This window comes from Candidozyma haemuli (assembly GCF_002926055.2).
Source record: "Candidozyma haemuli strain B11899 chromosome Unknown B_2014730914, whole genome shotgun sequence".
Classification (NCBI taxonomy): domain Eukaryota; kingdom Fungi; phylum Ascomycota; class Pichiomycetes; order Serinales; family Metschnikowiaceae; genus Candidozyma; species Candidozyma haemuli.
The window spans coordinates 488,638-509,731 of record NW_020289902.1 but is presented as its reverse complement, the minus strand read 5'-3'; the positions used below and the strand labels follow the sequence as shown (position 1 = coordinate 509,731).

At 46.4% G+C, this 21,094-nt stretch overlaps 10 protein-coding genes across 10 annotated transcripts; 2 read left to right on the top strand and 8 right to left on the bottom strand. All coding sequences in view use genetic code 12, as the record gives it.

Annotated features, from left to right (window-relative positions):
- Window positions 1-47: 47 nt before the first annotated feature.
- On the bottom strand, window positions 48-1,424 carry MKK2 (mitogen-activated protein kinase kinase; the record flags this gene model as incomplete). The annotated part of the gene is made up of 1 exon (XM_025484810.1): window positions 48-1,424. The coding sequence occupies one exon, from the start codon at window positions 1,422-1,424 to the stop codon at window positions 48-50; it is 1,377 nt and encodes a 458-aa protein (XP_025339741.1).
- A 697-nt stretch (window positions 1,425-2,121) lies between these two features.
- On the bottom strand, window positions 2,122-4,971 carry RFC1 (replication factor C subunit 1; the record flags this gene model as incomplete). Its single annotated transcript, XM_025484809.1, has 2 exons — window positions 2,122-4,878; window positions 4,927-4,971. 2 exons carry the CDS (start codon window positions 4,969-4,971, stop codon window positions 2,122-2,124), a joined length of 2,802 nt encoding a protein of 933 aa, XP_025339740.1.
- Window positions 4,972-5,828: 857 nt separating this feature from the next.
- Window positions 5,829-7,121, bottom strand: CXQ85_001088 (uncharacterized protein; the record flags this gene model as incomplete). The annotated part of the gene is made up of 1 exon (XM_025484808.1): window positions 5,829-7,121. One exon carries the CDS (start codon window positions 7,119-7,121, stop codon window positions 5,829-5,831), a length of 1,293 nt encoding a protein of 430 aa, XP_025339739.1.
- A 1,667-nt stretch (window positions 7,122-8,788) lies between these two features.
- On the bottom strand, window positions 8,789-9,112 carry CXQ85_001087 (60S ribosomal protein eL33; the record flags this gene model as incomplete). Its single annotated transcript, XM_025484807.1, has 1 exon — window positions 8,789-9,112. The coding sequence occupies one exon, from the start codon at window positions 9,110-9,112 to the stop codon at window positions 8,789-8,791; it is 324 nt and encodes a 107-aa protein (XP_025339738.1).
- Window positions 9,113-9,460: 348 nt separating this feature from the next.
- On the bottom strand, window positions 9,461-10,723 carry CXQ85_001086 (oxysterol-binding protein; the record flags this gene model as incomplete). The annotated part of the gene is made up of 1 exon (XM_025484806.1): window positions 9,461-10,723. The coding sequence occupies one exon, from the start codon at window positions 10,721-10,723 to the stop codon at window positions 9,461-9,463; it is 1,263 nt and encodes a 420-aa protein (XP_025339737.1).
- Window positions 10,724-11,075: 352 nt separating this feature from the next.
- On the bottom strand, window positions 11,076-12,527 carry GWT1 (glucosaminyl-phosphotidylinositol O-acyltransferase; the record flags this gene model as incomplete). The annotated part of the gene is made up of 1 exon (XM_025484805.1): window positions 11,076-12,527. The coding sequence occupies one exon, from the start codon at window positions 12,525-12,527 to the stop codon at window positions 11,076-11,078; it is 1,452 nt and encodes a 483-aa protein (XP_025339736.1).
- Window positions 12,528-13,861: 1,334 nt separating this feature from the next.
- SPO7 (Nem1-Spo7 phosphatase regulatory subunit) lies at window positions 13,862-15,133 on the top strand (the record flags this gene model as incomplete). The annotated part of the gene is made up of 1 exon (XM_025484804.1): window positions 13,862-15,133. The coding sequence occupies one exon, from the start codon at window positions 13,862-13,864 to the stop codon at window positions 15,131-15,133; it is 1,272 nt and encodes a 423-aa protein (XP_025339735.1).
- Window positions 15,134-15,163: 30 nt separating this feature from the next.
- Window positions 15,164-16,582, bottom strand: OSM1 (Osm1p; the record flags this gene model as incomplete). Its single annotated transcript, XM_025484803.1, has 1 exon — window positions 15,164-16,582. One exon carries the CDS (start codon window positions 16,580-16,582, stop codon window positions 15,164-15,166), a length of 1,419 nt encoding a protein of 472 aa, XP_025339734.1.
- A 997-nt stretch (window positions 16,583-17,579) lies between these two features.
- On the top strand, window positions 17,580-18,230 carry YTH1 (cleavage polyadenylation factor RNA-binding subunit; the record flags this gene model as incomplete). Its single annotated transcript, XM_025484802.1, has 1 exon — window positions 17,580-18,230. The coding sequence occupies one exon, from the start codon at window positions 17,580-17,582 to the stop codon at window positions 18,228-18,230; it is 651 nt and encodes a 216-aa protein (XP_025339733.1).
- Window positions 18,231-18,311: 81 nt separating this feature from the next.
- COG4 (Golgi transport complex subunit) lies at window positions 18,312-20,873 on the bottom strand (the record flags this gene model as incomplete). Its single annotated transcript, XM_025484801.1, has 1 exon — window positions 18,312-20,873. The coding sequence occupies one exon, from the start codon at window positions 20,871-20,873 to the stop codon at window positions 18,312-18,314; it is 2,562 nt and encodes an 853-aa protein (XP_025339732.1).
- Between the last annotated feature and the right edge of the window lie 221 nt (window positions 20,874-21,094).

Below are 21,094 nucleotides of genomic sequence, written 5' to 3'. Positions count from 1 at the left end.
GCAATCATTATTCATTTTTTTCATGTCCTGCCTCCTTGGCACTCTCATTAATCCAAATTGTCTCCCCAAAGCCTCTTCACGAACCTATCCATGCTCACCTTTATTTGCAGCTGCCCAACGACCCATGGATGTTTGAGCATTTGCAGCGGCGATGGCCTTTGTTCGGGGTCTTTTCTAAGACAGTAATCGATGAAGTTCTTGAAGGAATCAGACCAAAAGATATCCTCGTCCGCGACATCCTCCAAGTGTGGTTCGTATTCCAATATTAAAGATAGTAGCTCAATGGGTCCAAGGGACGACTCGCTCTCAATGTGGTAAGGGAAGCGACCCAGCGCTACTTCCAAGAGGGTGAGCCCGAGTGACCATACGTCACAACTGACCGTGTATGGTTTACCCATTATACGTTCTGGGGCCATGTAGTATTGCGTGCCAACAAAGGTATTAGCTAGCGAGTTGACAACTTCTCCAGAAACACCAAAATCGCATATCTTCACATTACCATGTTTGTCGAGAAGAATGTTCGACGGCTTGATGTCACGATGAATGATACGTTGCTGGTGCAAGTAATTGAGTCCGCCGAGCACCGAATCGGCGATCTTGCCTAACACTTTTTCGTTAATTCTGTTGGACAGATCAATCTCAATGACTCTTCTGTAAATAGCATCCAACGAACGGCCGCCCATGTATTCCATGGCAATACCAATCATCAGCTGCTCCTCAACCATAAACGTGCCGTAGTACTTCACAATATTAGGCGAACTACACAGACGGTTGTATTGTAGCTCACGAATGATTTGTTTTTGAACATCTGGGTTAGGGTCCGCATTAATAAGCTTCAAAGCAAAGATAGGGGACCCGCTTCGAAGCTGGCACTTGGAGACACTGCCTCCATTGCCCTCACCGAGCTTTGCAAGTTCTGTGATCTGCTGCGTGTTGGCCAAACGGTTCCAGTCCTCTGGCGTGAGATCATCTATGTTTTTCAGTCTAGCGGGCCTTTGCGGTTGGACATTGTTCTGGTGGTGGTTGGGCGGCACGCGCTGCTGATTTGTATGGTTTTTAACGGCCTCGCCAATACGTACGGTGGAATTGACGTTGGCTTTAAGGCTAGGAGGCAACCCAGCATGGTGGTTTTCCGGGCTGTCGCTCTGAGGGCTGAAAGAGTGAGAACCGTCGATCTTGGAGAAATCGATTGGAGGCGGTTTACGACGTGGCCCAGTTTTCTTCGTCGGTATATTCGGCAACGGTGGCTCGCCACTGGCTTGTCCCTGTGGTCCCTGGGAACCCTGAGACCCTTGAAAGCCCAGGGGTAACGCTGGTGCCTCGTTAGGATTGATGGAAACCGGCGATGGCATCAGAAGCTGCGGCGGTTGTCTATGAGAGCCGTTGGGCACCGGGATGTTAAACAAGGGACTTCGGTCCGACATGCTAGGAGGAAAAGCAGTAGCTGTCAAGGCTGGAAAGCAAGAAACTAGGGTAAGGGGGAATGTGTCAGTCGGGGCCCTCACGAGAATTCTTGACTTTCGGCCCAGGTAAAATTTCGCGTTCCTTCCCCTGTCCTGCACCACCCGTTTTTGGCGTGGGTAGCCCAGTAGCATCCTACTGAGACAAGGTGCTTAGCAAGGCTTAAGGGAACGGCGTTTTCGAGATTCGGAGTGTCTGGCGAGGGAAGAAAGTGTCGGGCAAAGTAGGGACGTTGGAGAAACGGACGGGTTCCGCCGCGTCTGGGCTTATATCCGTAGCCTGGGGAGTGCGAGATCTGGAAAGACTGGAAAAGGTGATGGAGAAGTAAGTAAGGTTTCACTGAGACTGAAGAATGGCAAAGCAATGACTAAGTTAGTCTCTAAGTTGAATTCTTGAGGACGGTTGTTTGCAGCCAGTGGCCAGACCGCAATGGTGATGCCGCATCGAGGCTGTACCAGCAGGATCATCCTGGTCCAATGTAAGACATAAGGCTGAACCGGCAAACAACAAAAGACGAAAGCAAAAGCATAAACACAAAAGAAAAGCTTAATGGACGCTTTATGGAAGCTTATTCGTATGGCCTCATTTATCTTTTTGTGTCACGTCGAGCGGCGGCCCATTGTCTTGTCTGGCTTTGTCTTTGTTCTTGGTGGGACTTGTCTATTTTTTGCTCTTGCCTTTGGCCTTGCCTGCGGCGGCTTTGGCACGTCCCTTTTTCGGCTTCACTGCCTTGATGAGTTTATCCTTCTTGGAGTCGATGGCGTCGCTTTCGGTGTTTTCGGGTTCTTCGTCGTCCTTTACAGTATCATCTTCAATCACGTCTTCGTAGTCCACCTTCTGTTTGCGCGGCTGGCCTCTGGTAGAATCACCAGTCTTATAGATAGCCACTGGATGCTGAGCCGCATTGTACTTTCTCGTAAAGGCAGATTTGACCTTGGTAGGCAACTTGCCAATGGACTCGCCGGCTTTGGGGCCCACGCCAAAGTCAAACACGGCATCAAAGTCTTCTTTGGTCATGTAATAGTGGTCCATCATCTCCATCACTTCTGGAATGCCTTCTTCACTGTGCCTGACCAAAGGCTTAGAAAGACGCTCTTCAAAGGCAGGAACATAGTCGAGTCTGAGCTCGTCTTTGCTTGTCGACGTACGTAAACGCGTGTGGTATTGCAATTCTTGAAGAAGACGCTGGTACTTCATGGCCTGCGAGTTCTTACCGAGCCATTGAGTGAACATGACCTGCTGCGTCATCTTACCTCTGACTTCGTTCGCTGGCTTCACCGTAGACATCACAGCGTGGAATGGAAGCAAACTCCATTGCTGCTCACTCGACCGAATTAAACTATTGATGCGGTCAGACTCACTGATGCTATCTGCGGCCTCCGCAACACGGCTTAAATGTTCCTTTGCGGAGGAGACCAGGGGAACTGCTTGGAGGTAGTTTTCTTGGATCATCAATGGCGTGAAATCAATGTCATTGAAGTATAACTCGATCTTGTCATTGAGAGTGTTGTGTCCACCGTGGCCCAATAATTCGGCAGTAATGGCAAACGGCTTGAGCGCTGTGTGTTTCTTCCAACTATCGGCAATCTGCTTAGAGTTTTCATGACCGATACGCTTTTGCGTTTTGGAAACAGTTGACAACATGTTGATCATTTGACGGATATCGTTACCTGTAGCTTGCACTAACTGCCCAATGACACTAGGGTCCAACTTAATACCTTCTCTTAATGCAATGGTCATCAATCTTGACTTGACCTCCGTTTCTGTTGGTCTTCTAAATGGCAACTGGTAGGCGATCTTATCGAAAGTTCTCATCTTCGGAAGGGTCTTGTCGTTACAAATCAAGATCATAGGCATCTTTGTAATACGACAGAATGCTGATAAGGCGCCAGCTCCTCCGTGGTCACCACTGGACATACCATCAACTTCGTCCATAATGAGACAGAACTTCTTTTCGTTTTCATTATGCTCCTCGACGTCTCTGCTCTTGAAAAATCCAACAACAGAAGTGTTTGAAAGAACACTTTTGATTGTCAGGTTAAGCAAAGACTTGGATCTCACGTCAGAAGCGTTCTTCTCGAGAATATCGTAGCCAAGATCTTTTGCAATAAGAGATGCAGCTGTGGTTTTACCAATACCTGGAGGACCAGAAATGAGAGCAGCTCTAAACGTTCCTCCACCTTCAGCTGGGTACTTGAAGCCATTTTTTGCGTATCTGTGCCAGTTAGCCAACCAGTCATGAAGCTTCTTGACCTGGCCCTTGTTACCGCAAATCTGGCTCATATTCGTAGGAGCATACTTGACGGTCCACAACTTCTCGCTGTTTGGAATCTCTCTTTTTGGTGAAGGTGGAGCTCTACCCGAAGAATCAGCCTTTTTAGCCTGCTCAGCAGCTTGCTTTCTTCTGCGTTCTTCGTCGGCCTTTTCCTTTCTCTCAGCTTCGGCAGCCTCTTCAGCAAGTTTACGCTCTTCCTCTTCTCTCTTGATCTTAGCAGCTTGAGCGTCGGCACCGCTTCCTCCTTCAGCAGGCATTTTATTCAAAAGTTCAATGAAACCTTCTTCGCTAATAGCCTTGATACCGAGTTCTTTAATCTTCTTCACCTTCGAAGGGCCAGCTTCCTCGCCAATGACCACAAGAGTGGTTTTCTTCAGGATCGTTTTCGTAACACGAGCACCGTACTGTTTAGCCACAGACTCAGCGGTGTCTCTATCAAGATTAGGCAAAACACCAGTAAACACAATGGTCAAGCCACCCAAACAGTTTGGCGCAGCTTGTGGTAGCTCAACATTACCACTAGGAGCAGCCACACTGGCCTGTTTGCTCTTCAACTGGAAGTAGTTAATCTTGCCGCCTGTCTCAACACTTTCAGGCAAATCAGCATCCTCAATCTGAGAAAGAATCTCCTCGGCATTGATACCTGAAGGTGCTTCTGTAGGCTCAACCTTGGCAGCCTTTGGTTTAGATGCCTTCTTAGGCGGCGGCGAAGCCGATCTCTTTCTCTTTCTTGCTGGTTTTGGTTCAGGCTCGATTTCCTGGATGCTTAGGTCGTTATCCACGTCATTCTCCTCCTGCTCTTCGTCGTCCTCCTCCTTAAAATCGTCAAAATCGTCATCCTCTTCCTCCTCTTCATCTCCATCAGGCTTAAAGTCATCTGCCGAGTCCGAACCGTCCGAATCAAGATTCACATATGTTGGCTTGGACTTTGTTTTCCTGGGAGACGCCTTTTTCGGTGAAGGAGTCTCTTTCTTGGGTTTCTTTGGCGACGCCTTCTTGGGCAGCAGCTTAGTTTCCTTATTTTCAAAAAACTTGCTCTTTGACCCCGAATTGGCCTCAGTCTCTGTCTTGCTTCTCTTGGAGTCCCTTGATCCACCCACTTCAGGCGAAGCGCTCTTTGGAGCCGGTCTCTTCTTAGGAGCCTGTTGTTAGTACCATATCGAATATTAACTTTTCATTCAATTGCATACGCCTGGCTTCTTGTCTCCCCCAAAGAATTGCCGAATGTCAACCATGACAGTTAAGTGGAAAAGTAGTACGCGGTTTAGATATATATTACTTTTCGCGCGCCAGAGGAAGAGCTGGAGAGGTTGATGGATGGGAAGAGACGTGTGGTGAAGGGAAGATGGAGGTTGGTTTTGGGTATTTTAAGTATTTATTCGATTTTTGTAGTTTTGGTGGATTCGTTCAGTTTTCATAAAAATAGGCTTCGTTGGCTGGGGTGCCACTTTACGTGGACCTGTGGATCCACTCAGTCGCATCAGCTCATACACTATGGTGGTTCGCCAGAGGGACAGTTAAATGGCACGATATGTGTTTTTTGACTTTTATAATTGTTGGTTGGTTTCTTTGAGGATTGAAGAAGGTAGTGTGGTGTTTTGTTTTTTGATTTCGTCGAGGTTGGTGGTTTATGATGGACCCTTTTTGGCCTCCAGTGGTGTCTTAATTTGCACCCAATAGATGGGGGAAGTAGAATGTGAAGAAGGACTAAGAAACAGTGGTTTTTATTAAATGTTCATAACTGTATTACTTTGACTTGTTCTTTGAGATTTCGTTATCTTTTTTTGGTTTATTGGTCATTCAATCACCGTTATACTACTTCCTTTGATGTTCCCATCAACAGCATCCATGGAATGGTATTTTCATGGAATATCAATTCATGGATCGTTTAATACCCATAATAACCAAATAATCACTTTCTTCTCTTATACCTGATTTGTTTTCAACAATTTGAATAAGTGCATTTTATACTTTTCTCAATACTCAGCTATTATCTAACATTTTGCACCCATTTATCTGATTACCATATATACTGTAAACCACACCTTTCCTTCAACTTCTCTACAAAGTCTTCCAGACCACAATGCATTAATTATTTACCCGAGTTACCCTTGGTTGATTCCTTCTCTAAGAAGTCTGTCCACAAGGAGACGAAGTTCCTGGTTCTGCTTTCGCCTTCCCGATTTTTGTTACTGGACCCGTGTGAGAGACCAGCTTGAACTTTCCTTTGCTCGTCCCACTCTAGGAGCACGCTGATGAGCTGCAACGCTTCAAACTTCTTAGCGTCGCCTCTTGGGATTTGAAGGAAATTTAGTATCACGTTGGAAATGAGCTCTCTGTCTATAGTGTTGTTATCGTTGCTCAGCTGCTGCTTGAGCATTCCAAGCGATTTGGTGAGATGTTCGTTGAGGATGATGGCTTCGTGCCTGAGCTTGCCAATGATGATAGATTTGCTGTGGATTTCTTCTTTGAGTGTTTGTACTTCGGATGCTTCCGTAGTGGCACGTTGTAATTCATCCTGTGAGTGTTTCAAGTCGCCCTGGAGCTTCTCTTTCTCGTCTTTCTCCAACTGTGTAGCCTTCTTGCTGGTTTCAACCTCCTTCTTGAGCTCTTCCACTTCTCCTCGAAGGGTTTCCACCTTATCATCATACTCAAGCTTCGTTTCATCTGCTTTTCTGTCGTGCTTCTTGATCTCCTCGTCCTTATCTGAAAGCTTCGTCTTCAATTCGTCAATAATAGACCGAAGGTTTCTATTCTCCATGTCAAGCTCTTCCTTGGCTAGTTTGAGCTCGGAGTACTCAGACTTCTGTCCGCTAGCAGACTTCTGGGCCGTTCTCAACTCCATTTCAAGACGGTACTTTTCATCCTGAAGCTCCTGGTCCTTCGCCTGCAATTCTCTCCGCAAATCGCTATCTTGTGTGCTGAGTCTGTCACATTCACCATTAAGGTTCTTGAGCTCTTCAGTCAAAGCCTTGACAGACTCCTCGAGCTTGCCATTCTCAGCTTCAAGCTCGTCTTTTGTCTCACTCCACTTACCACTCTGTTCCTTAAGCTCGTCGAGCTCTGCTTGCGTAGCTTTATAGTTCTGGAACATGGTTTTCATGCCCGAGAGTTTACCGATGATTCCCTCGAGCTGCAACTTAGCATCGTCTCTCTCTTTCCTTGTCTCCTCCAATTGGCGCTTTAGCGACTCATCATCCTCGATCTTCCCATTAGAGTCATTCTGTTGCTGAACCTCTTCTGTCTCCTTAGCATCACCATTAGCCTTGATCTCTGAATCCACCGTTTTTTCCAAATCGTCAGCAAGAGGAACAGACGAGTCAGGCGCAACTCCATCTTCCACGCCAGCCAACGTGGGATCGTCCTCTTTTAGGTTATCTGCCATTGCCCTAAACAAAGTTGGTGAGATCGAATACGTGGTATACGTTAAAGGTAGTAGTGGCTACGTGCAGTCATTTGAAGATGGCAGAAGAGGTGAAGCAAGGGGGGACCAGAGGGGGTTGAAAGAAGGGAGGATACTTATTATACTTTTGTGGGAACGGTCTTGTCTACTTGGGCTTTTGAGGTTTTTGTAGGGAGTGGTGGGACTTTGGCGGTGGATGGTTGGAGTGCTGGCTCGAGCATTGGCTGCGAAATACACAGTGGGTGGACTAGGGGGCCACGAAGTGGACAAAAGAGTTGGTGGATTTCAATGGTAAGGTGCTTTTTGGGTTTAGGGGTGGTTGATAAAAGGAAATGATGCTTCGTTTTTTGGATTTAAAGGATAGTGGTGGTTTTGGTGTGCTGGTTGAGGTCTTCCATGGGGGGGTAGTACTAGACAGAAGGGGTACACGAAAAGGACACACAAATAGACATTTTCAAGGAGAAAGTAGTATAATTGGCATAATTGACATCTGATAGAGGTATTAGTGGTATTAATAATATGTAGGTGTTTGTATGCTCCGAGTTTCGTGGACCCTATGGTGATTGCTAGGCAGTGAGAGCCAGGCACACACAGTTAAGCTTAACAGAAGTACCATTCCAAATTGTTGCCAGTCATCAGTCACCATTTCTCTTGCAAACAAAAGAGTAAAAGTCAAGGAAATTCGGTTATCGACCGACAAAGCTAAGCTAGTCGTAAGTGGCCTTTCTGTAGTCTTTCTGTGAGAGTATACCTGAGTACCACCATAGTAGACGTTTTTCGCAGCCAAATAGTATAAGCCTTGTAGGGCACTATAGACCACCAAAAGACCACCAAAAGACCATTAAAGCAGTAATTCTGCTGATATAAACTCCAGAAGGCAATATCATAGCATGCTGGGTTCCAATTGGTATAATTGTACTTTCTGTCCCTCTTCTAGTACCCTGTCACTTGGCACCCTAGCAGATGCTTAAGTGACTAACCAGATCAAGCCATCTCCAGCCAACTACCACAGAAGCACACCACCAGAATCCCCAAACGCCCTACAAATACTACGGAACGTCGAATTGACCTTTTACGGCCACCAGAAAGAAAATTCAGGCACTTTGTAAACTGGCACGGCTGGGCTCTCTCCTCTAGCCATAGTACTAGATGAGAACCAAAGGGCTCCCACCAACAGCACCAGAAACCAGCCACAGAAACCAAACCCGGAAAACATTACCGTCCCACGAAGGTAAGCCATTTTTCACAAAATGCATGCCACTTCAACGTACACAAGAAGGGCAGCATGTGACCTGCCATCACTGAGTCACCAGTGAGTCGTCACTGACATCAGCCTGACATTGAGGTCGATTCTGGTACTTCGTTCGGTTCCTTTCTAATCTTCTTCGGTTCCTCTTTCTATCTTCTTCGTTCTCCCAAGTTCTCCCAAGCTCTCGCCTGCGGCTCGACCTTGGTCGAACTTGGTCGAACGCCTACATCCATCTTCTCTTTTCTTTATTATGGAATTTTATACACGCCGCCGGCAACGCCAGCCAGCAAGTTTGCAGATATTTCGTTCCACGTCAACATCTCCTAATGACGCCACACAGTGCCCCCAGTCTCCTAGACCAGGCCCAGCGCATGCCCATCATTCTTCATCTTCCTCTCGCTTAGATGTTGGATGGGTACAACATGATTCTCACGGAAGCACCAAAGGTCTTTGGAGGCAAGTTCTTCTTGAAGTTGGCTCTCACAACACCGTTGTTGCCGTGGGTTCTGGTGACCTTGCCCCAGATGACTCTGATCTTGGAGCCTCTGATTTCCTTCTGGGCTCTGTAGACGTAGGCAATTCTCTTACCCAAGTAGAATCTGGCGTCCTGGGTGTTGCCAACGCCCTCGATCTGGATCAACGACGTGCCTGGGTGGTTCACGTTCTTGGAACGCTGGTAGGACAAGTGCTTACCCTTAACGTACAATCTGTGAGATTCAGCCATGGTGGTTAATACAGTGGTTGAGAGTTGGTAGGAGGAAGAAATCTTCAAAAACTTTTTCGGCCTCTGGTAGGAAAAATTCTCGCGGTACTGCAGGAAACTCACTTCGCTCTATACTGCTATCGCTGCCTGGGTGATGGTTCCCCATACTGGGGGACTTTTTTTTACTCGCTGTGTGGTACTGCAGATAGGACCCTTCACTTTCACTCACCGTTACTTTAACGGCACGTGATGGTGGTTCAGCCCTAACCGCCCGCACGTGAGCCAGCCCTTATCTCCCCATCTATCTACCCTCCAGCTAACACCTACACTCTCTAACTCGTACTCGTATATGTCGGGCTCTATACCCGTCTAGATTCGTATCTCCTTCTCACTCTTCCACTTGTCCAAGTTCACACGCCAGTGCTTGGCCTCGCCTGTCTCCTTCTTCGATCCACGAAGCGTACCCGAAGGAACATTATCCACTGAGAGGTTGGCCACACTGGCTAGACTCAACAAGGGATCGTCTCCAGCGCTGCCTCCCTTGAGATCCACACTGTCGAACCATCTGGTCTCCCATTTAATGCCCGAGGCGGCTTCTTCCTTTCTCAAATCTCTCTGTTCATTCTCAATAAGCGACTTCTCCTGCTGAATTAAATCGTAATCACTCTTGCGAATCGCCTCTGCAACCTTCTCCCACGCCTTTCTCAGCTCCAACTTGTGCTGCTCTTCAATAGGCTTCACGTGCAAATGTTCTGGCGTCTTGGCCAATGCATCGTAGAACAATTCGCCGCCCTTGCTCGAGGCTCTCTCGCTGCCCTTGGCTATGTATGACTTGCCAGACCACTGGCCATTAATGGTGATTAACGCATTCTCCTTATCGGCGCTGGCAAGCCTGTCAGCATAGATGCGTGCCTTGTAAGTATTCTTTTTACCGCTGAAATAGCCTCTGCCCGAGTAGTCAATCACGGCAATGTATCCGTTGGAGCTCTGTATGTACGAAGTGCCTTCCAATTCGACAAATGGCGCAGCGGTGATAAGCCCTTCAATGTGCAATGGTGGCAACGTGATCAAGTACGTCTCGTTAAGGTCCTTATATTCCAAAATGGCGTGGCCATACTGTCTCACGCTGATAGACGCGGTGCTGATGGTGGCACGGATCCCGTTGTACCCTTGTAAGAGTATGTTGTTCTTCTCGTTACTAATCGCGTACCCAGTAACCGGTGGATGGTGGGAAACCTGTTCAGACAAGAGAATGGTATCGCCATACTTCTGTTCCTTCGATTCGTCCTTCCAAGAACCCACAAACACCTCTCCCAAGAATGGATTCAATGGTTTCTTCTCGGAGCCCATGCTCTCGTTTCTAGAGCAGTACTGAGACCTCAACGTAGAGATAAACCACTTGGTAACAGCAATCATTCTCTTGACAGCCATTGCCTTTTCCGATTCCTTAGTAGTGTCATCCCTGATAAAGTTGGGCTCCAACAAGAGCTCCGGATGCTCTCCCCAGTACTGGGAGTACTCGACTAAGGATGTGGGGGAAAGGATGAAGGGAGGCGCTGTCAACGAGGACAAATCACCATTGAAAGATGTGATGGACTTAAGAAACGATGTCCATGAAGCCGTCAGTGCCATGATTTTTTGTATTATGAAGAGGGATGTCTAGATTGCCCAAAGGTTATACTCTTAAGGTTTCCGGAACGACGGGTAAGATGGAGTCCCTATATGGGGGGAGGCACGGGTGTGGCCATCTTGCCTTGCCTGTGCCTCCCTACCACAGCAAGTTCCTGCAGCTCCTCGTATAAGTCAACCAGCAAACGTCAAGGGTGAGACAAAGGGAGGTGTCAAAAAAATGGGATTAGGATAAGAAATGTGATTTGAAATGTGGTGATATGGCTGGGGAAATAAGGGATGTTTTTTGGGGGTGGGTTTCCCTTGTTTTCTCCTGTTCTTTCCGTGTTTTATCTATCGCGGTTTGCAGCCATCGCTAAAGCTTAATGTATATCTTATGTTGATGCAAGAACACAGCCACCGAGGTCCAGACAAGAGCGTAGCCGATTAGAATGGCGTAGGTGGTTGGCTCGTTTACTGCTAATGTGTTGATGGTCATGTTGATGAGTCCAGTGAGTAAATTGGCCAAAAGGAACGTGGCGAGACCATTAGCGTTGATCGCATCGAGTACCGTCAGACTCAATGGACCGGTGAGCCGTTCAACCAAATCGTAGCCGAGTAAGAATACGGCGTTGTAGCTTACCACCCAAAGAACGTAAGGGAGGTTGGCCAAGCGACGGGAAATGCCACCAGTATGGAAAGACTCCCTGGCAATGTAGAAAAGGCCGTGGGTGATTAAAGTCATCACCACAAGTCCTTCCGTAGTGGAAACGGTGAAAAGGTGAATGCCTCTGCCTTTAGAATAAGAGCCCCATAAGTTGTTTGGCGTTGGTCTGGATGTCAAGACGAACGAGCCAAACGACTGGCCAAATATAAAGATACTGAAGTATCCACAGAAGGACCAGAGGCCTTCCTTATTCATGGCAAAAAGCGACTCAAACCGGTTGGATTCGTCAAGAAGAAAACTAAGAAGGGCAGTGTTGTTCAAAGTCCATTCGTAGAGGGATCCAATTGCCAAGGCAACGAAGAACCGAGGCACCACGTTCAAAATAGGATCGATTATACCCAAAACAACCGGCAAAAGACCCAAAGTCACGAAAAAATTCCAATGAATTCCATACTCAGTGGCGTGTTCCTGGTACTCGAGCGATTTCACGCTAACCAACCGAACAAGGCCTAATCCCAACACAGGCAATGCTTTCACAGTGTTACCAATAACCAACTTACCGTAACTGACCTTTTTCTGGCCCACAGCCAACTTCTTCTTGATCACGCCACGAGAATTAGCAAGTCCCATGGAAAACACGAACGAGCCCACGCCTAGATCCATTAAAGACGTTCCCCAGGTCTCTACCTTAGCAAAACGTCTAGGAAACGCGTGGAAGTCCACCGCCAAAATGGCTAGGTTTGTGATCACAAGCATATGTGCTCTGTAAGCCGTAATAAACGACTTTCTAGGAAGAAATTCATCCGTAGCAGCCTTCAGTTTCTTGGGTTGAGTCTGTTTCCTCGGTTTCAGGATCCCTTTCTCCACTATAGCATACACAAAGATCAACGCAGCTAGCCCCAACGCATTGACGTATATCTTGGTCACCTTCGAACTGTAAACAGTAATTGCCTGAAGCAACAAGAGCTCATCAAAGAAGAACTCTATAGCCCAAAGTAAGGGTCCAGACAGGGCCCAGTTAAGGCCTGGAAGAAGGTACTTTTTAAAGATAGCATGGGCTACATAACCTGCTATAGCCACTCCAGTAACAAGGTACACCTCTTCAATCAGCCCACCATTGAGGTTGGACACGAATTGCTCCTTTTGTTCTTTCAAAGACATGTTGCAAAATGATCTAAAGAGGTACAGCTATACATGTAGTAGGTCCGTACACCAGGGACAAGGCAGAAGATGTTGATTGGAGGGAAGGGAAGGGGTGGAGGGGAAGTTAAGGGGTGGGTTGGTATTTGAAGGTTAGGTTGGTTTATTGGAAGTTGGCGGTTTATGTCTTTTGAGGGGCTTTGGAGTGGTCTGGTGGTATTTGGTGGTTATATGGAATGGCTGCGAAAAGCTCACAAGAGCATACAATGGTGGATAAGAAGGGTCTGTGGAAATTGGAGGGAAGGCGTTGATGGAAGGAAGTGGGTTTCGTTTGTGGGTCAACTAAGATGCTTAGAGTTCGTTTGATGGTTTTTTCGTTCAATTTGGGTACTTTTAGCGGAAGTTGGTGGTGCTTCCTCTCCAGTATAGCTGTACCTATCTACCAGTAGTAGTCCACAGAAGTACACCCAAAAACAAGCAATTCCATAGAAATCAATTTATAACGGTTTTTAACATCCGATTTTTACTACCATAGTGTAAAGTTCCCCCTTCAACTGACCCTCCTTTGTTGAAATCACGGTGCAACTGGGGACTCATCTTACCTCTGGTATGTCTACATAGTCAACCAGCATGCCCATTCAATTCCCAGCCATACCCAAATCTCCCACAAACTCTCCATTCCAGACGTCCCCATTGGCCATATAAACCAATTAAATCAATTTTCAATTTACCCTAAACATCATATCTACTGTTGTTTCTTACTTCTCCCTTTCTCCCTCTCATCATCATTTCGCAGCCATTTGTCTCACAAGACACTTCCTCTCCAGACCTCCCTCCCAACTATAAATACCCTCTGGTTTCCCCCAACTTTTCTCCCAATTTCTTCAAATTTCCCGTACAAATCCAACCCATCTACCACTCCCAACCTCCTTCCTCCACCTCACCTTCGCCGATCGCCAGGGGCTTAAACGGTTTTGTGTCGCTTGCTCACTTGCACCCATTAGGAAATACTGTGGAGGAGGCAGTGGGGAGACGAAGAGCACCAGAATTGCATGTCTACAAGTAGATTACTTCTATTTTTCACTTTTTTCACTTCCTTCCTTCCCTTCTTTCCTTCTATTTCAAGCGAAACTTAATTTCAAAGTTCTATCGAAAAGTCACAAAACTGCCCAACTGCCTGCTTCGTCTATCTTCACCTTATCTGGTGTCCCACTGCGCACAGTAACACCAGAAAAACTTCTCAGTTAGTACATCTGACATTTTACCCCAGGTTCACCAATACTGGCACCAACGCTTCAGGCAAGACGATTCTATTCAACTACGTATCTGTCAAGCCAGAAAACACAACTTACACTATGTCAGAGACTCCAGAGCTTTCGCCTCGCTCGGATGACGATAGCATGCTTTCAGATGCACCTGGCCTCAACCACGTACGAGGATCCAGCTCGTTGAGCTCGTTGGGCATGGGAGAGAACGAGATGGAGAAACGGTGGTCTTCTCCTTCGGATTTGGGCTCGGAATCGGACGGTGGCAGGGACCACGGCGGGCCGGTTTACTCGAGTGCTTCGGAACTGGAGACTCAGCTGGTTCGGCTGAAGGAAATGAGACGAAAGAAGGTCAAGAGCTCTACGCCCGGTGTGACGGCGCTGCCGCCTGGCCTGGTGAATCTGCTGCCGAAACAGAAGAAGAGAATGAGACGGAAATCAAGGAATTCAGATGTGTTTCTGGAAAAGTCTCATCGGTCTGAGTTCCCTGGAAGTGGATACACACTGACTCCAGCAGCAGGCAAGATCTTTAGAAACTTGCTTATTTTAGAGGAAAGCCTTCGGCAGCAGGTTATGCAACAGCGGGCGCTTCGAAGGAAGTACTTGACGTTTCTCGCCGTGCTTTGTTCCTTAATTGCATCTATTTCCCATCATTTGTACTTCAACGAAACAAGCGCCTCCGTGAGAGTGCCGCTTCAGCTCCTGCTTTTGGCGTTGTCCGTGACTTTGATGCTTTATCATTTATCTGGTGAGTACCAGAAGACAATTGTGCTTCCTAGAAAGTTCCTTTCTTCCACCAATAAAGGCTTACGTCAACTCAACTTGCGTTTGGTGAAGATCAAAACCTCCATGACCGACTCAACCGTCGACCTTATACGTGAAGCTGGCCTTTTCTTGTGCACCATGTGTCTACGAAGCTTACACACTGTGTACCCATCGATGATCCAGAATCCAAATTCGAGACTTGAGGTGTTTTTGGTATCAGCTCAGCTGCAGTGTCAACCACGGTTTGGCCTTACCGACGTTAAATTGACTCTCATGCCACGTTCCTTTAATACTGATATTAGAGAAGGCTGGGAGTTGTACAGAAACGAGTTCTGGATTAACGAAGGCGTCAGAAGAAGAGTCGCCATGATGGAGTTCGTTGAGGGTCCTTCTGAAGAGAAGAAGGGAGTCAAGAAAGAGCGCAGGGAACGCCGTAAGTCAAAACCTCTTCCAGCTGCAAAAGATCTACCCAACCCACTCCAAAGCAGCCCTGCAAACTTGGACGGTATGTTCCCGCCACATGAACTCTCCAAAGAGAATCTAGAGGCATTGGGAAAGATGGAAGTCCCAGATATCGACATGGATCAGTCATTTTAATTACTCATTAATTGCATAAAAAAGTTACGTCTACTTGGAAATCTTCTTGGCCACCTCGCGTCCAAATACAACACATTCAAGCAACGAGCTTCCTCCAAGACGGTTGGCTCCGTGTAATCCTCCACTCACTTCACCAATAGCATACACATTCAGCATGGGCTGGCCTAGTTCAGTGAGAACTTGAGCCTTTTCGTTGATGGCTATTCCACCCATTGTGAAATGAAGAACTGGCGTGACAAAGCCATAATAGAACTCATGTTCAAATGGGTTACCGAAACTGGTTCTTCCAAGGTCATCATTGCCAATGGCATTGTTATAATCTTCCAAGCCCTTCTTGATCTTTGTAGGGTCAATCTCCACGGACGAAATACCCTTATATCTTGAAGCAACATCGTCTGCGTCTCCTTTGAACATAAGACTCTGGCTTACATAGAAATCAATATGTGGCTTTGCCTTGAGATAGTCTTTTTCGCTGACAGCAATTACACAGATAGACTTGCCATTGTCGTTAGCACAGCTCTGAAAAACGCCTTCTGTGACATTATCTCTTGTAGTCAACTCGTTAACAAAACGAGAACCGGTTTTTGGTGAAAGAAGGATACCTCCAATGCCTCTGATCAACTCTCCACAAAGAAACTTCCATTTGCTGAGAGCAGTTTCGTCATTTTTCAATTGAATAAAACCGGTTGGATGGATCTGGACAGCATCCATATCTATGAGTTTAGCGCTGAGCTGCTTTTCAGCGATCTTCTGGCCATCTCCAGTAGTCTGTTGTCCGTTGGTCAGTGGTAAATGAAGGAGATCAGGTCTATAGCGTTCAAGAAGACTCAGTGAAGAAAAGTCAGCCGAATAGCCACCCGTAGCCAACACAATATTCTTAGCAAGAAGATGAAACTTATTTTGCAGCTCATCTTCCACCTCCACTCCATCTGCAACGAAATCCGAGTGTACTCTGAACCCATGGAACGAAGTCAGCTTCAAAACCTCCACATTCTCTGCCGCCTCGATCTTCTTGATAAGAGCCGAGACAATGGCAAAGCCAGGCGGGAGAGGACCCTTCCCTCTATGCGTTCTAGCAAAAGAATGGCCTCCCAACATAGCCACAGCACTCAAATCAACGTTACATTCGTCAGAAAGCCAGTGCACTGCATCAGCTGAATTCTTAGTAAGCACATCCACCAATTCAGGCTTGGAAAGACCCTTGCCTGATTTAAACGTATCCTGAGCAAACAAGTCCACCAGATCACCCTGTTCCTGGAACCTCGTAGGGGCACCATTGATACCCGAAGAAGCCTTGATGGAATTTCCACCCAATTTCTCTGTTTTCTCAATTAACACCACCTTCAACCCGTTCTGGGCCAAGGAAAGCGTCGCTGTTAGCCCAGCCAAGCCGGAACCAACCACAATGGCATCGTAGTGCCGTAAAGAAGCCGCCGCCATGGTCGACATGGAAGCTACTCTGTAAGTCAAGGAACGGGCCCACAAAACGAAGAAATATGTGGCCACAAGGAAAAGCGGGAGCCTTAAGTATAGAAGTCTGAAATGTATAATGGTTGGAAAAGTGGTTCCCCAAGCGTTTTTCGCAGCCAAATGGGTCTCCTTATATAGCCATGCATTAAAATCAGCTGATGTGGAAACCTCATGACGTTCAGGGATGGATTCAAGAAGGGGGGAATTTAAAGAGGGATTTGACGGAGTGGAAAAGAAGAAATCTTCTTTTATTTATTTAGATGACCAAAGTTTATGGACTTGTGGGTGTTAATGGAGACAGTAGTGGTTTGTATGCGCAGCAGTGCATGCTCAGTGTGTAGCGAAGGAGACAAGAAAGGCCCTTGAAAAATGGATATTCCTGGGGGAATGGCCCCGTATTTATAGTTCAGCGAAGTGAGGGGAAGACATTGGGTTCTATTTATAGACATTGGGTTCTGGAAGGTCAAGTTGGGGAAGGTAGTTGGAGGCAGTGGTACTATGGCTAGGCAGAAATGGCTGCGAAAGGGCAGTACTAGTAGTGTAAAGGGTAGTACTAAGTGAACGACAAACAGAAGTTCAATTAGAGAAAGTAAAGATATAAATATATTTCTGAGCTTCTTCTTTATATGAGAAGCAGCTTAAAAATGAACTTTTCACTGGTTTAGTGCTGTTTGTATGGGCCCTTTTGGAGCCTCTATGGTACTTATGTATACTACTGGTGCTATCTGGAAACCGCGCTAGTACTATCAGTACATGGATAGACATGTTCACCGATCTATACGAAAACGAAGGCTACACTTACTGGAATTCTAAGGCGGGGAAAACTTTTGAATCCCTTTTCCATGCTACCAAATCCTACCCCATTTGCTGTAGATTCTTTCGAATTCCATGACTTTTTCAAAATTGGTCACGTGACTCTCTTCCCACTACTACTTCACCAAATCCAATTTCTAATCATATCCCATCCTCCATCACCATGCTAAGGCTTGACCCAGTTATCCATCCAGACACAAAAAACAAGAGGTTCAAGTTCGAGGACTTTCTTCGCAAAGAGCACTCCTTCGGCCTAGACCCAGATAGACCCGTTTGCCAGTTCTACAAGCCAAACCAGCCTGACTCTTGTCCCAACGGACCATTATGTCCAAACAAGCATGTTCCTTCAATGTACAACAACAAGATCGTATGTAAGCATTGGCTTCGTGGTCTTTGTAAGAAGAACGACCACTGTGAGTTTCTTCACGAGTATAATCTAAGAAAGATGCCTGAGTGTCTCTTCTACTCTAAGAACGGCTTCTGCACTCAAACGGCTGAGTGTTTATATTTGCATATCGATCCCCAACAAAAGATCCCTGAATGTCCACTTTACGAGCAAGGTTTCTGTCCAGATGGCCCAGACTGCCCTAATAGACATGTCAGGAAGATCTTGTGTCCACTCTACTTGACTGGTTTCTGCCCCAAGGGCTATGAGTGTGACTACAGTCATCCGAGATACGATCCTACCGTGGCAAGAGAAAGTAAGGTGAAGAAATTGATCAAGGGAGAGACTAGAGAGATCGAGAAGATCTCCTACGACCAGCCCCTCACGGATGTGGTCAGAACAGATTCACCGGCTGCCCTGGCGAGCTAGCCACATGTATAGATTTCAGCATCCCGCTGTGTATAGTAATGTCTAATGAACTTTTCAATGAACGAATGTAGATTTTCTTGATTAGCAGCGGAAACGACGGATCTGTTTCCTTTCTAGTGGGGTCAATACCCAGTTGATGCCCACATCTTCGTCTTCGTCCTCGGCGTCTTCGTTGGAGTTGGAGAACGAGTTGAGTTGGTACTCTTCTTCGTCCATTCCAACAAGAAGAACCAACTGTGTAAGACGGACGAACTTCTCACGAAGCTCATAGTCATCCTCACAGACTTCGTTGATGATAAACGAAACATCTTTATCGAGCTTCAATGCACCTAACTCATTGATCTTGAACTTCTTGAGCGCCAGCATCAACTTCTTTTCAATCATACTGGCAAGGTTAACAACAAGAAGTCGAAGGAGCTTGTTGAACACCAAGGTTTTATGCATAGTTTGTTTGTATGGCCTTATCATGGCGTCCCAAGATTGCTTGAACTTGATCATGCTGGATGGGTCATTAAGAATCGATGAAGAGTATGCCATGTAGTGAGTATCGTTAGCTTCAGGGAATGTTTCGTGAACAATGCCTGCAACCCTATTCTTCATAGACTGGTTGTAGAAGTTGAGCAAAGAATGTCTGATAACATTGTTTGTGGTGGACACGAGTGGGTCCAACAACTCGGCTCGTATGATATTCTTTATCTTTTCTTCGTCAATAGCGAACGGAAAGTTGTTCTTGATGTAATGCTTGTCACGAACAGTGATGTTCTCGATGATCTGGCGGAAGAATTCCTGTGCTGTAGCAACAGTATTAAGATAAATGACGTAGTTTGTGAGTTTTGGCTCGTTAGAGCCTGCTGCAACTGTTCCAGCTCCCACCATGGAAGTACCTGTGCCAACAATATTGCCAAAGGCCGACGAAGCGCCCTTCAAGTAGCCACTAACAGATTCTGGTGCTGGTGTACCAGCTCTGGAAGCAGATGGGCTAGCCGTTCCGCTTAGAACAGATCCATTATGCGCAGTTGTGAGTGATAATGTCTTGTTGTATCTTGGCAGGTTCTCGTGGAGAGCTTTACGAATGAAGCCTCCCAAGAAATCACTCTGTAGCACCTTGAAACATTCATTAATGAAGTGTTTGACGGTAGTTGGCTGCGTCGAGTCCAAAACGTTTCTCAATGAATTATTAAAAATTAAACTGAGATCTTCAACCACTGATGAAACGACAGGCTGGTCTGGAGATTTGGATTCCACAGTAGTAACCAAGTAGGAATCCAAAAGAGGCACCTCCTCAATCGTGATAGCCTTTTCAAACGAACGGCGGAAATAATATGTGTAGAGTCCTTCAAATGCAGGTAGAAGCTTGTTGTGAATCTTTTTGTTAAAGTTGGAAGTGCTGAGAAGTTGTGGAAGTTTGAGATCCTCCTCTGGTGATTGACCCTTGAAGAAGTACTTGACAGACACAAACTTACAGTACAAAGACCAGTGGTGTAAGATGCTGGAGAGTTCGTGAGTCAAATCACCAATCTCCACAAGCGGCACGATATCATGATCAAAAACTTCATTCTCCTCTGTTTCGTTCTGCTGGTAGTGTTCAGAGAAACGACGAGTAAGCTCCGTAAACTTATGAAGCTTAATGTCCAGAAGCGTCTTTTCCACACGATTCACATCGTAGAACGTATCAGCAATAAGACCGATTTGCGAGTCGATCTCTCGCTGTATTCTAGTCACCACAAACACCACAGCGTCCGGATACGACGAGCCGTAGTATTTATTGATTAATGGTGTATGCTGAGACAACATCGTCAGAATGCTTTCAAAGAGGTTCGACGTGACCGTAGCGTAGATGCCCAGTCTGGTTTCTCCCTGTGTGGCAGAATTGATCAATGTACGAGAAGTATCAGTAATGATAGAACAGATAAACTTCGAGTAGCACTGAAGACCAACCTCCTCCTGGTCTATAAGCGGGAAAAGCTGAAAGTATTTGGTGATTTCAGGCACAGACCGAGCCTTAGCAGCCTCGTTGAACCTTGTTTGGAACTCCTCAGTCAACTGCTCAATCCATTTCTTAATCGTAGGAGCAGGTAGTTCAGGAATTTCCGACGACGGAATCATCACCAGCGCAAACCTCCCGTTCACCAAATTCGGACTAAGCTTATGGTTGATCACATGGATGCAATTGGCAGCCAATTCCCAGTTACCCTTCTCTATAGCATACTGGGTCTGGTTGATGTTATTCTTAAGCAGCTGCACGTCAGCCACAAACAGCAACGTCGAATCGACATTACTGATTTCCTGGTCCAACGCCTTGATCTTGGATGTAAGCGAATGGCCCAAGTCGTTGGCAGATGTGAACACCTTGGTCAAGTCATTGGAGTTGGATATGGCTCCAGACAATTTGGCTCTGGAAAGCTCCAACAGCGAGATTTCAGCAGTGTGTTTCTTGGACCCCACAGTGACAAGTCTATGTAAATCTGAGTCGATGTTGTTTGTTTGGAGGTCGATTTGCCGGATCAAATCATGTAAGGCTGTAGTGGACAGAGCGTTCTGAAAGGCTTCTTCAAGCTGGATGTACTGGTCGTCCAAGCTTTCTTGGTGAAGCGCCAGGAACATGGACGCAGCTGTGTTTTTCGTGGATGGCTTTTCGGCCATTTTGGTGTGGTTGACGCTGTACTGGTGATCTGGGTTGGATGTATCTGAAAAGTGAGTATATATCAGGCTCATAATACTGCACTAAGTAGGACCACTACTGCTACTACCGAGTCGGAGGACAACTACTAGAGGTAAGATATCGATATATATATATATATATATATCGAAGTAATAAAAGTACGGTTTTTATCTGTAATTTATATTGTATGGTGGGAATCACT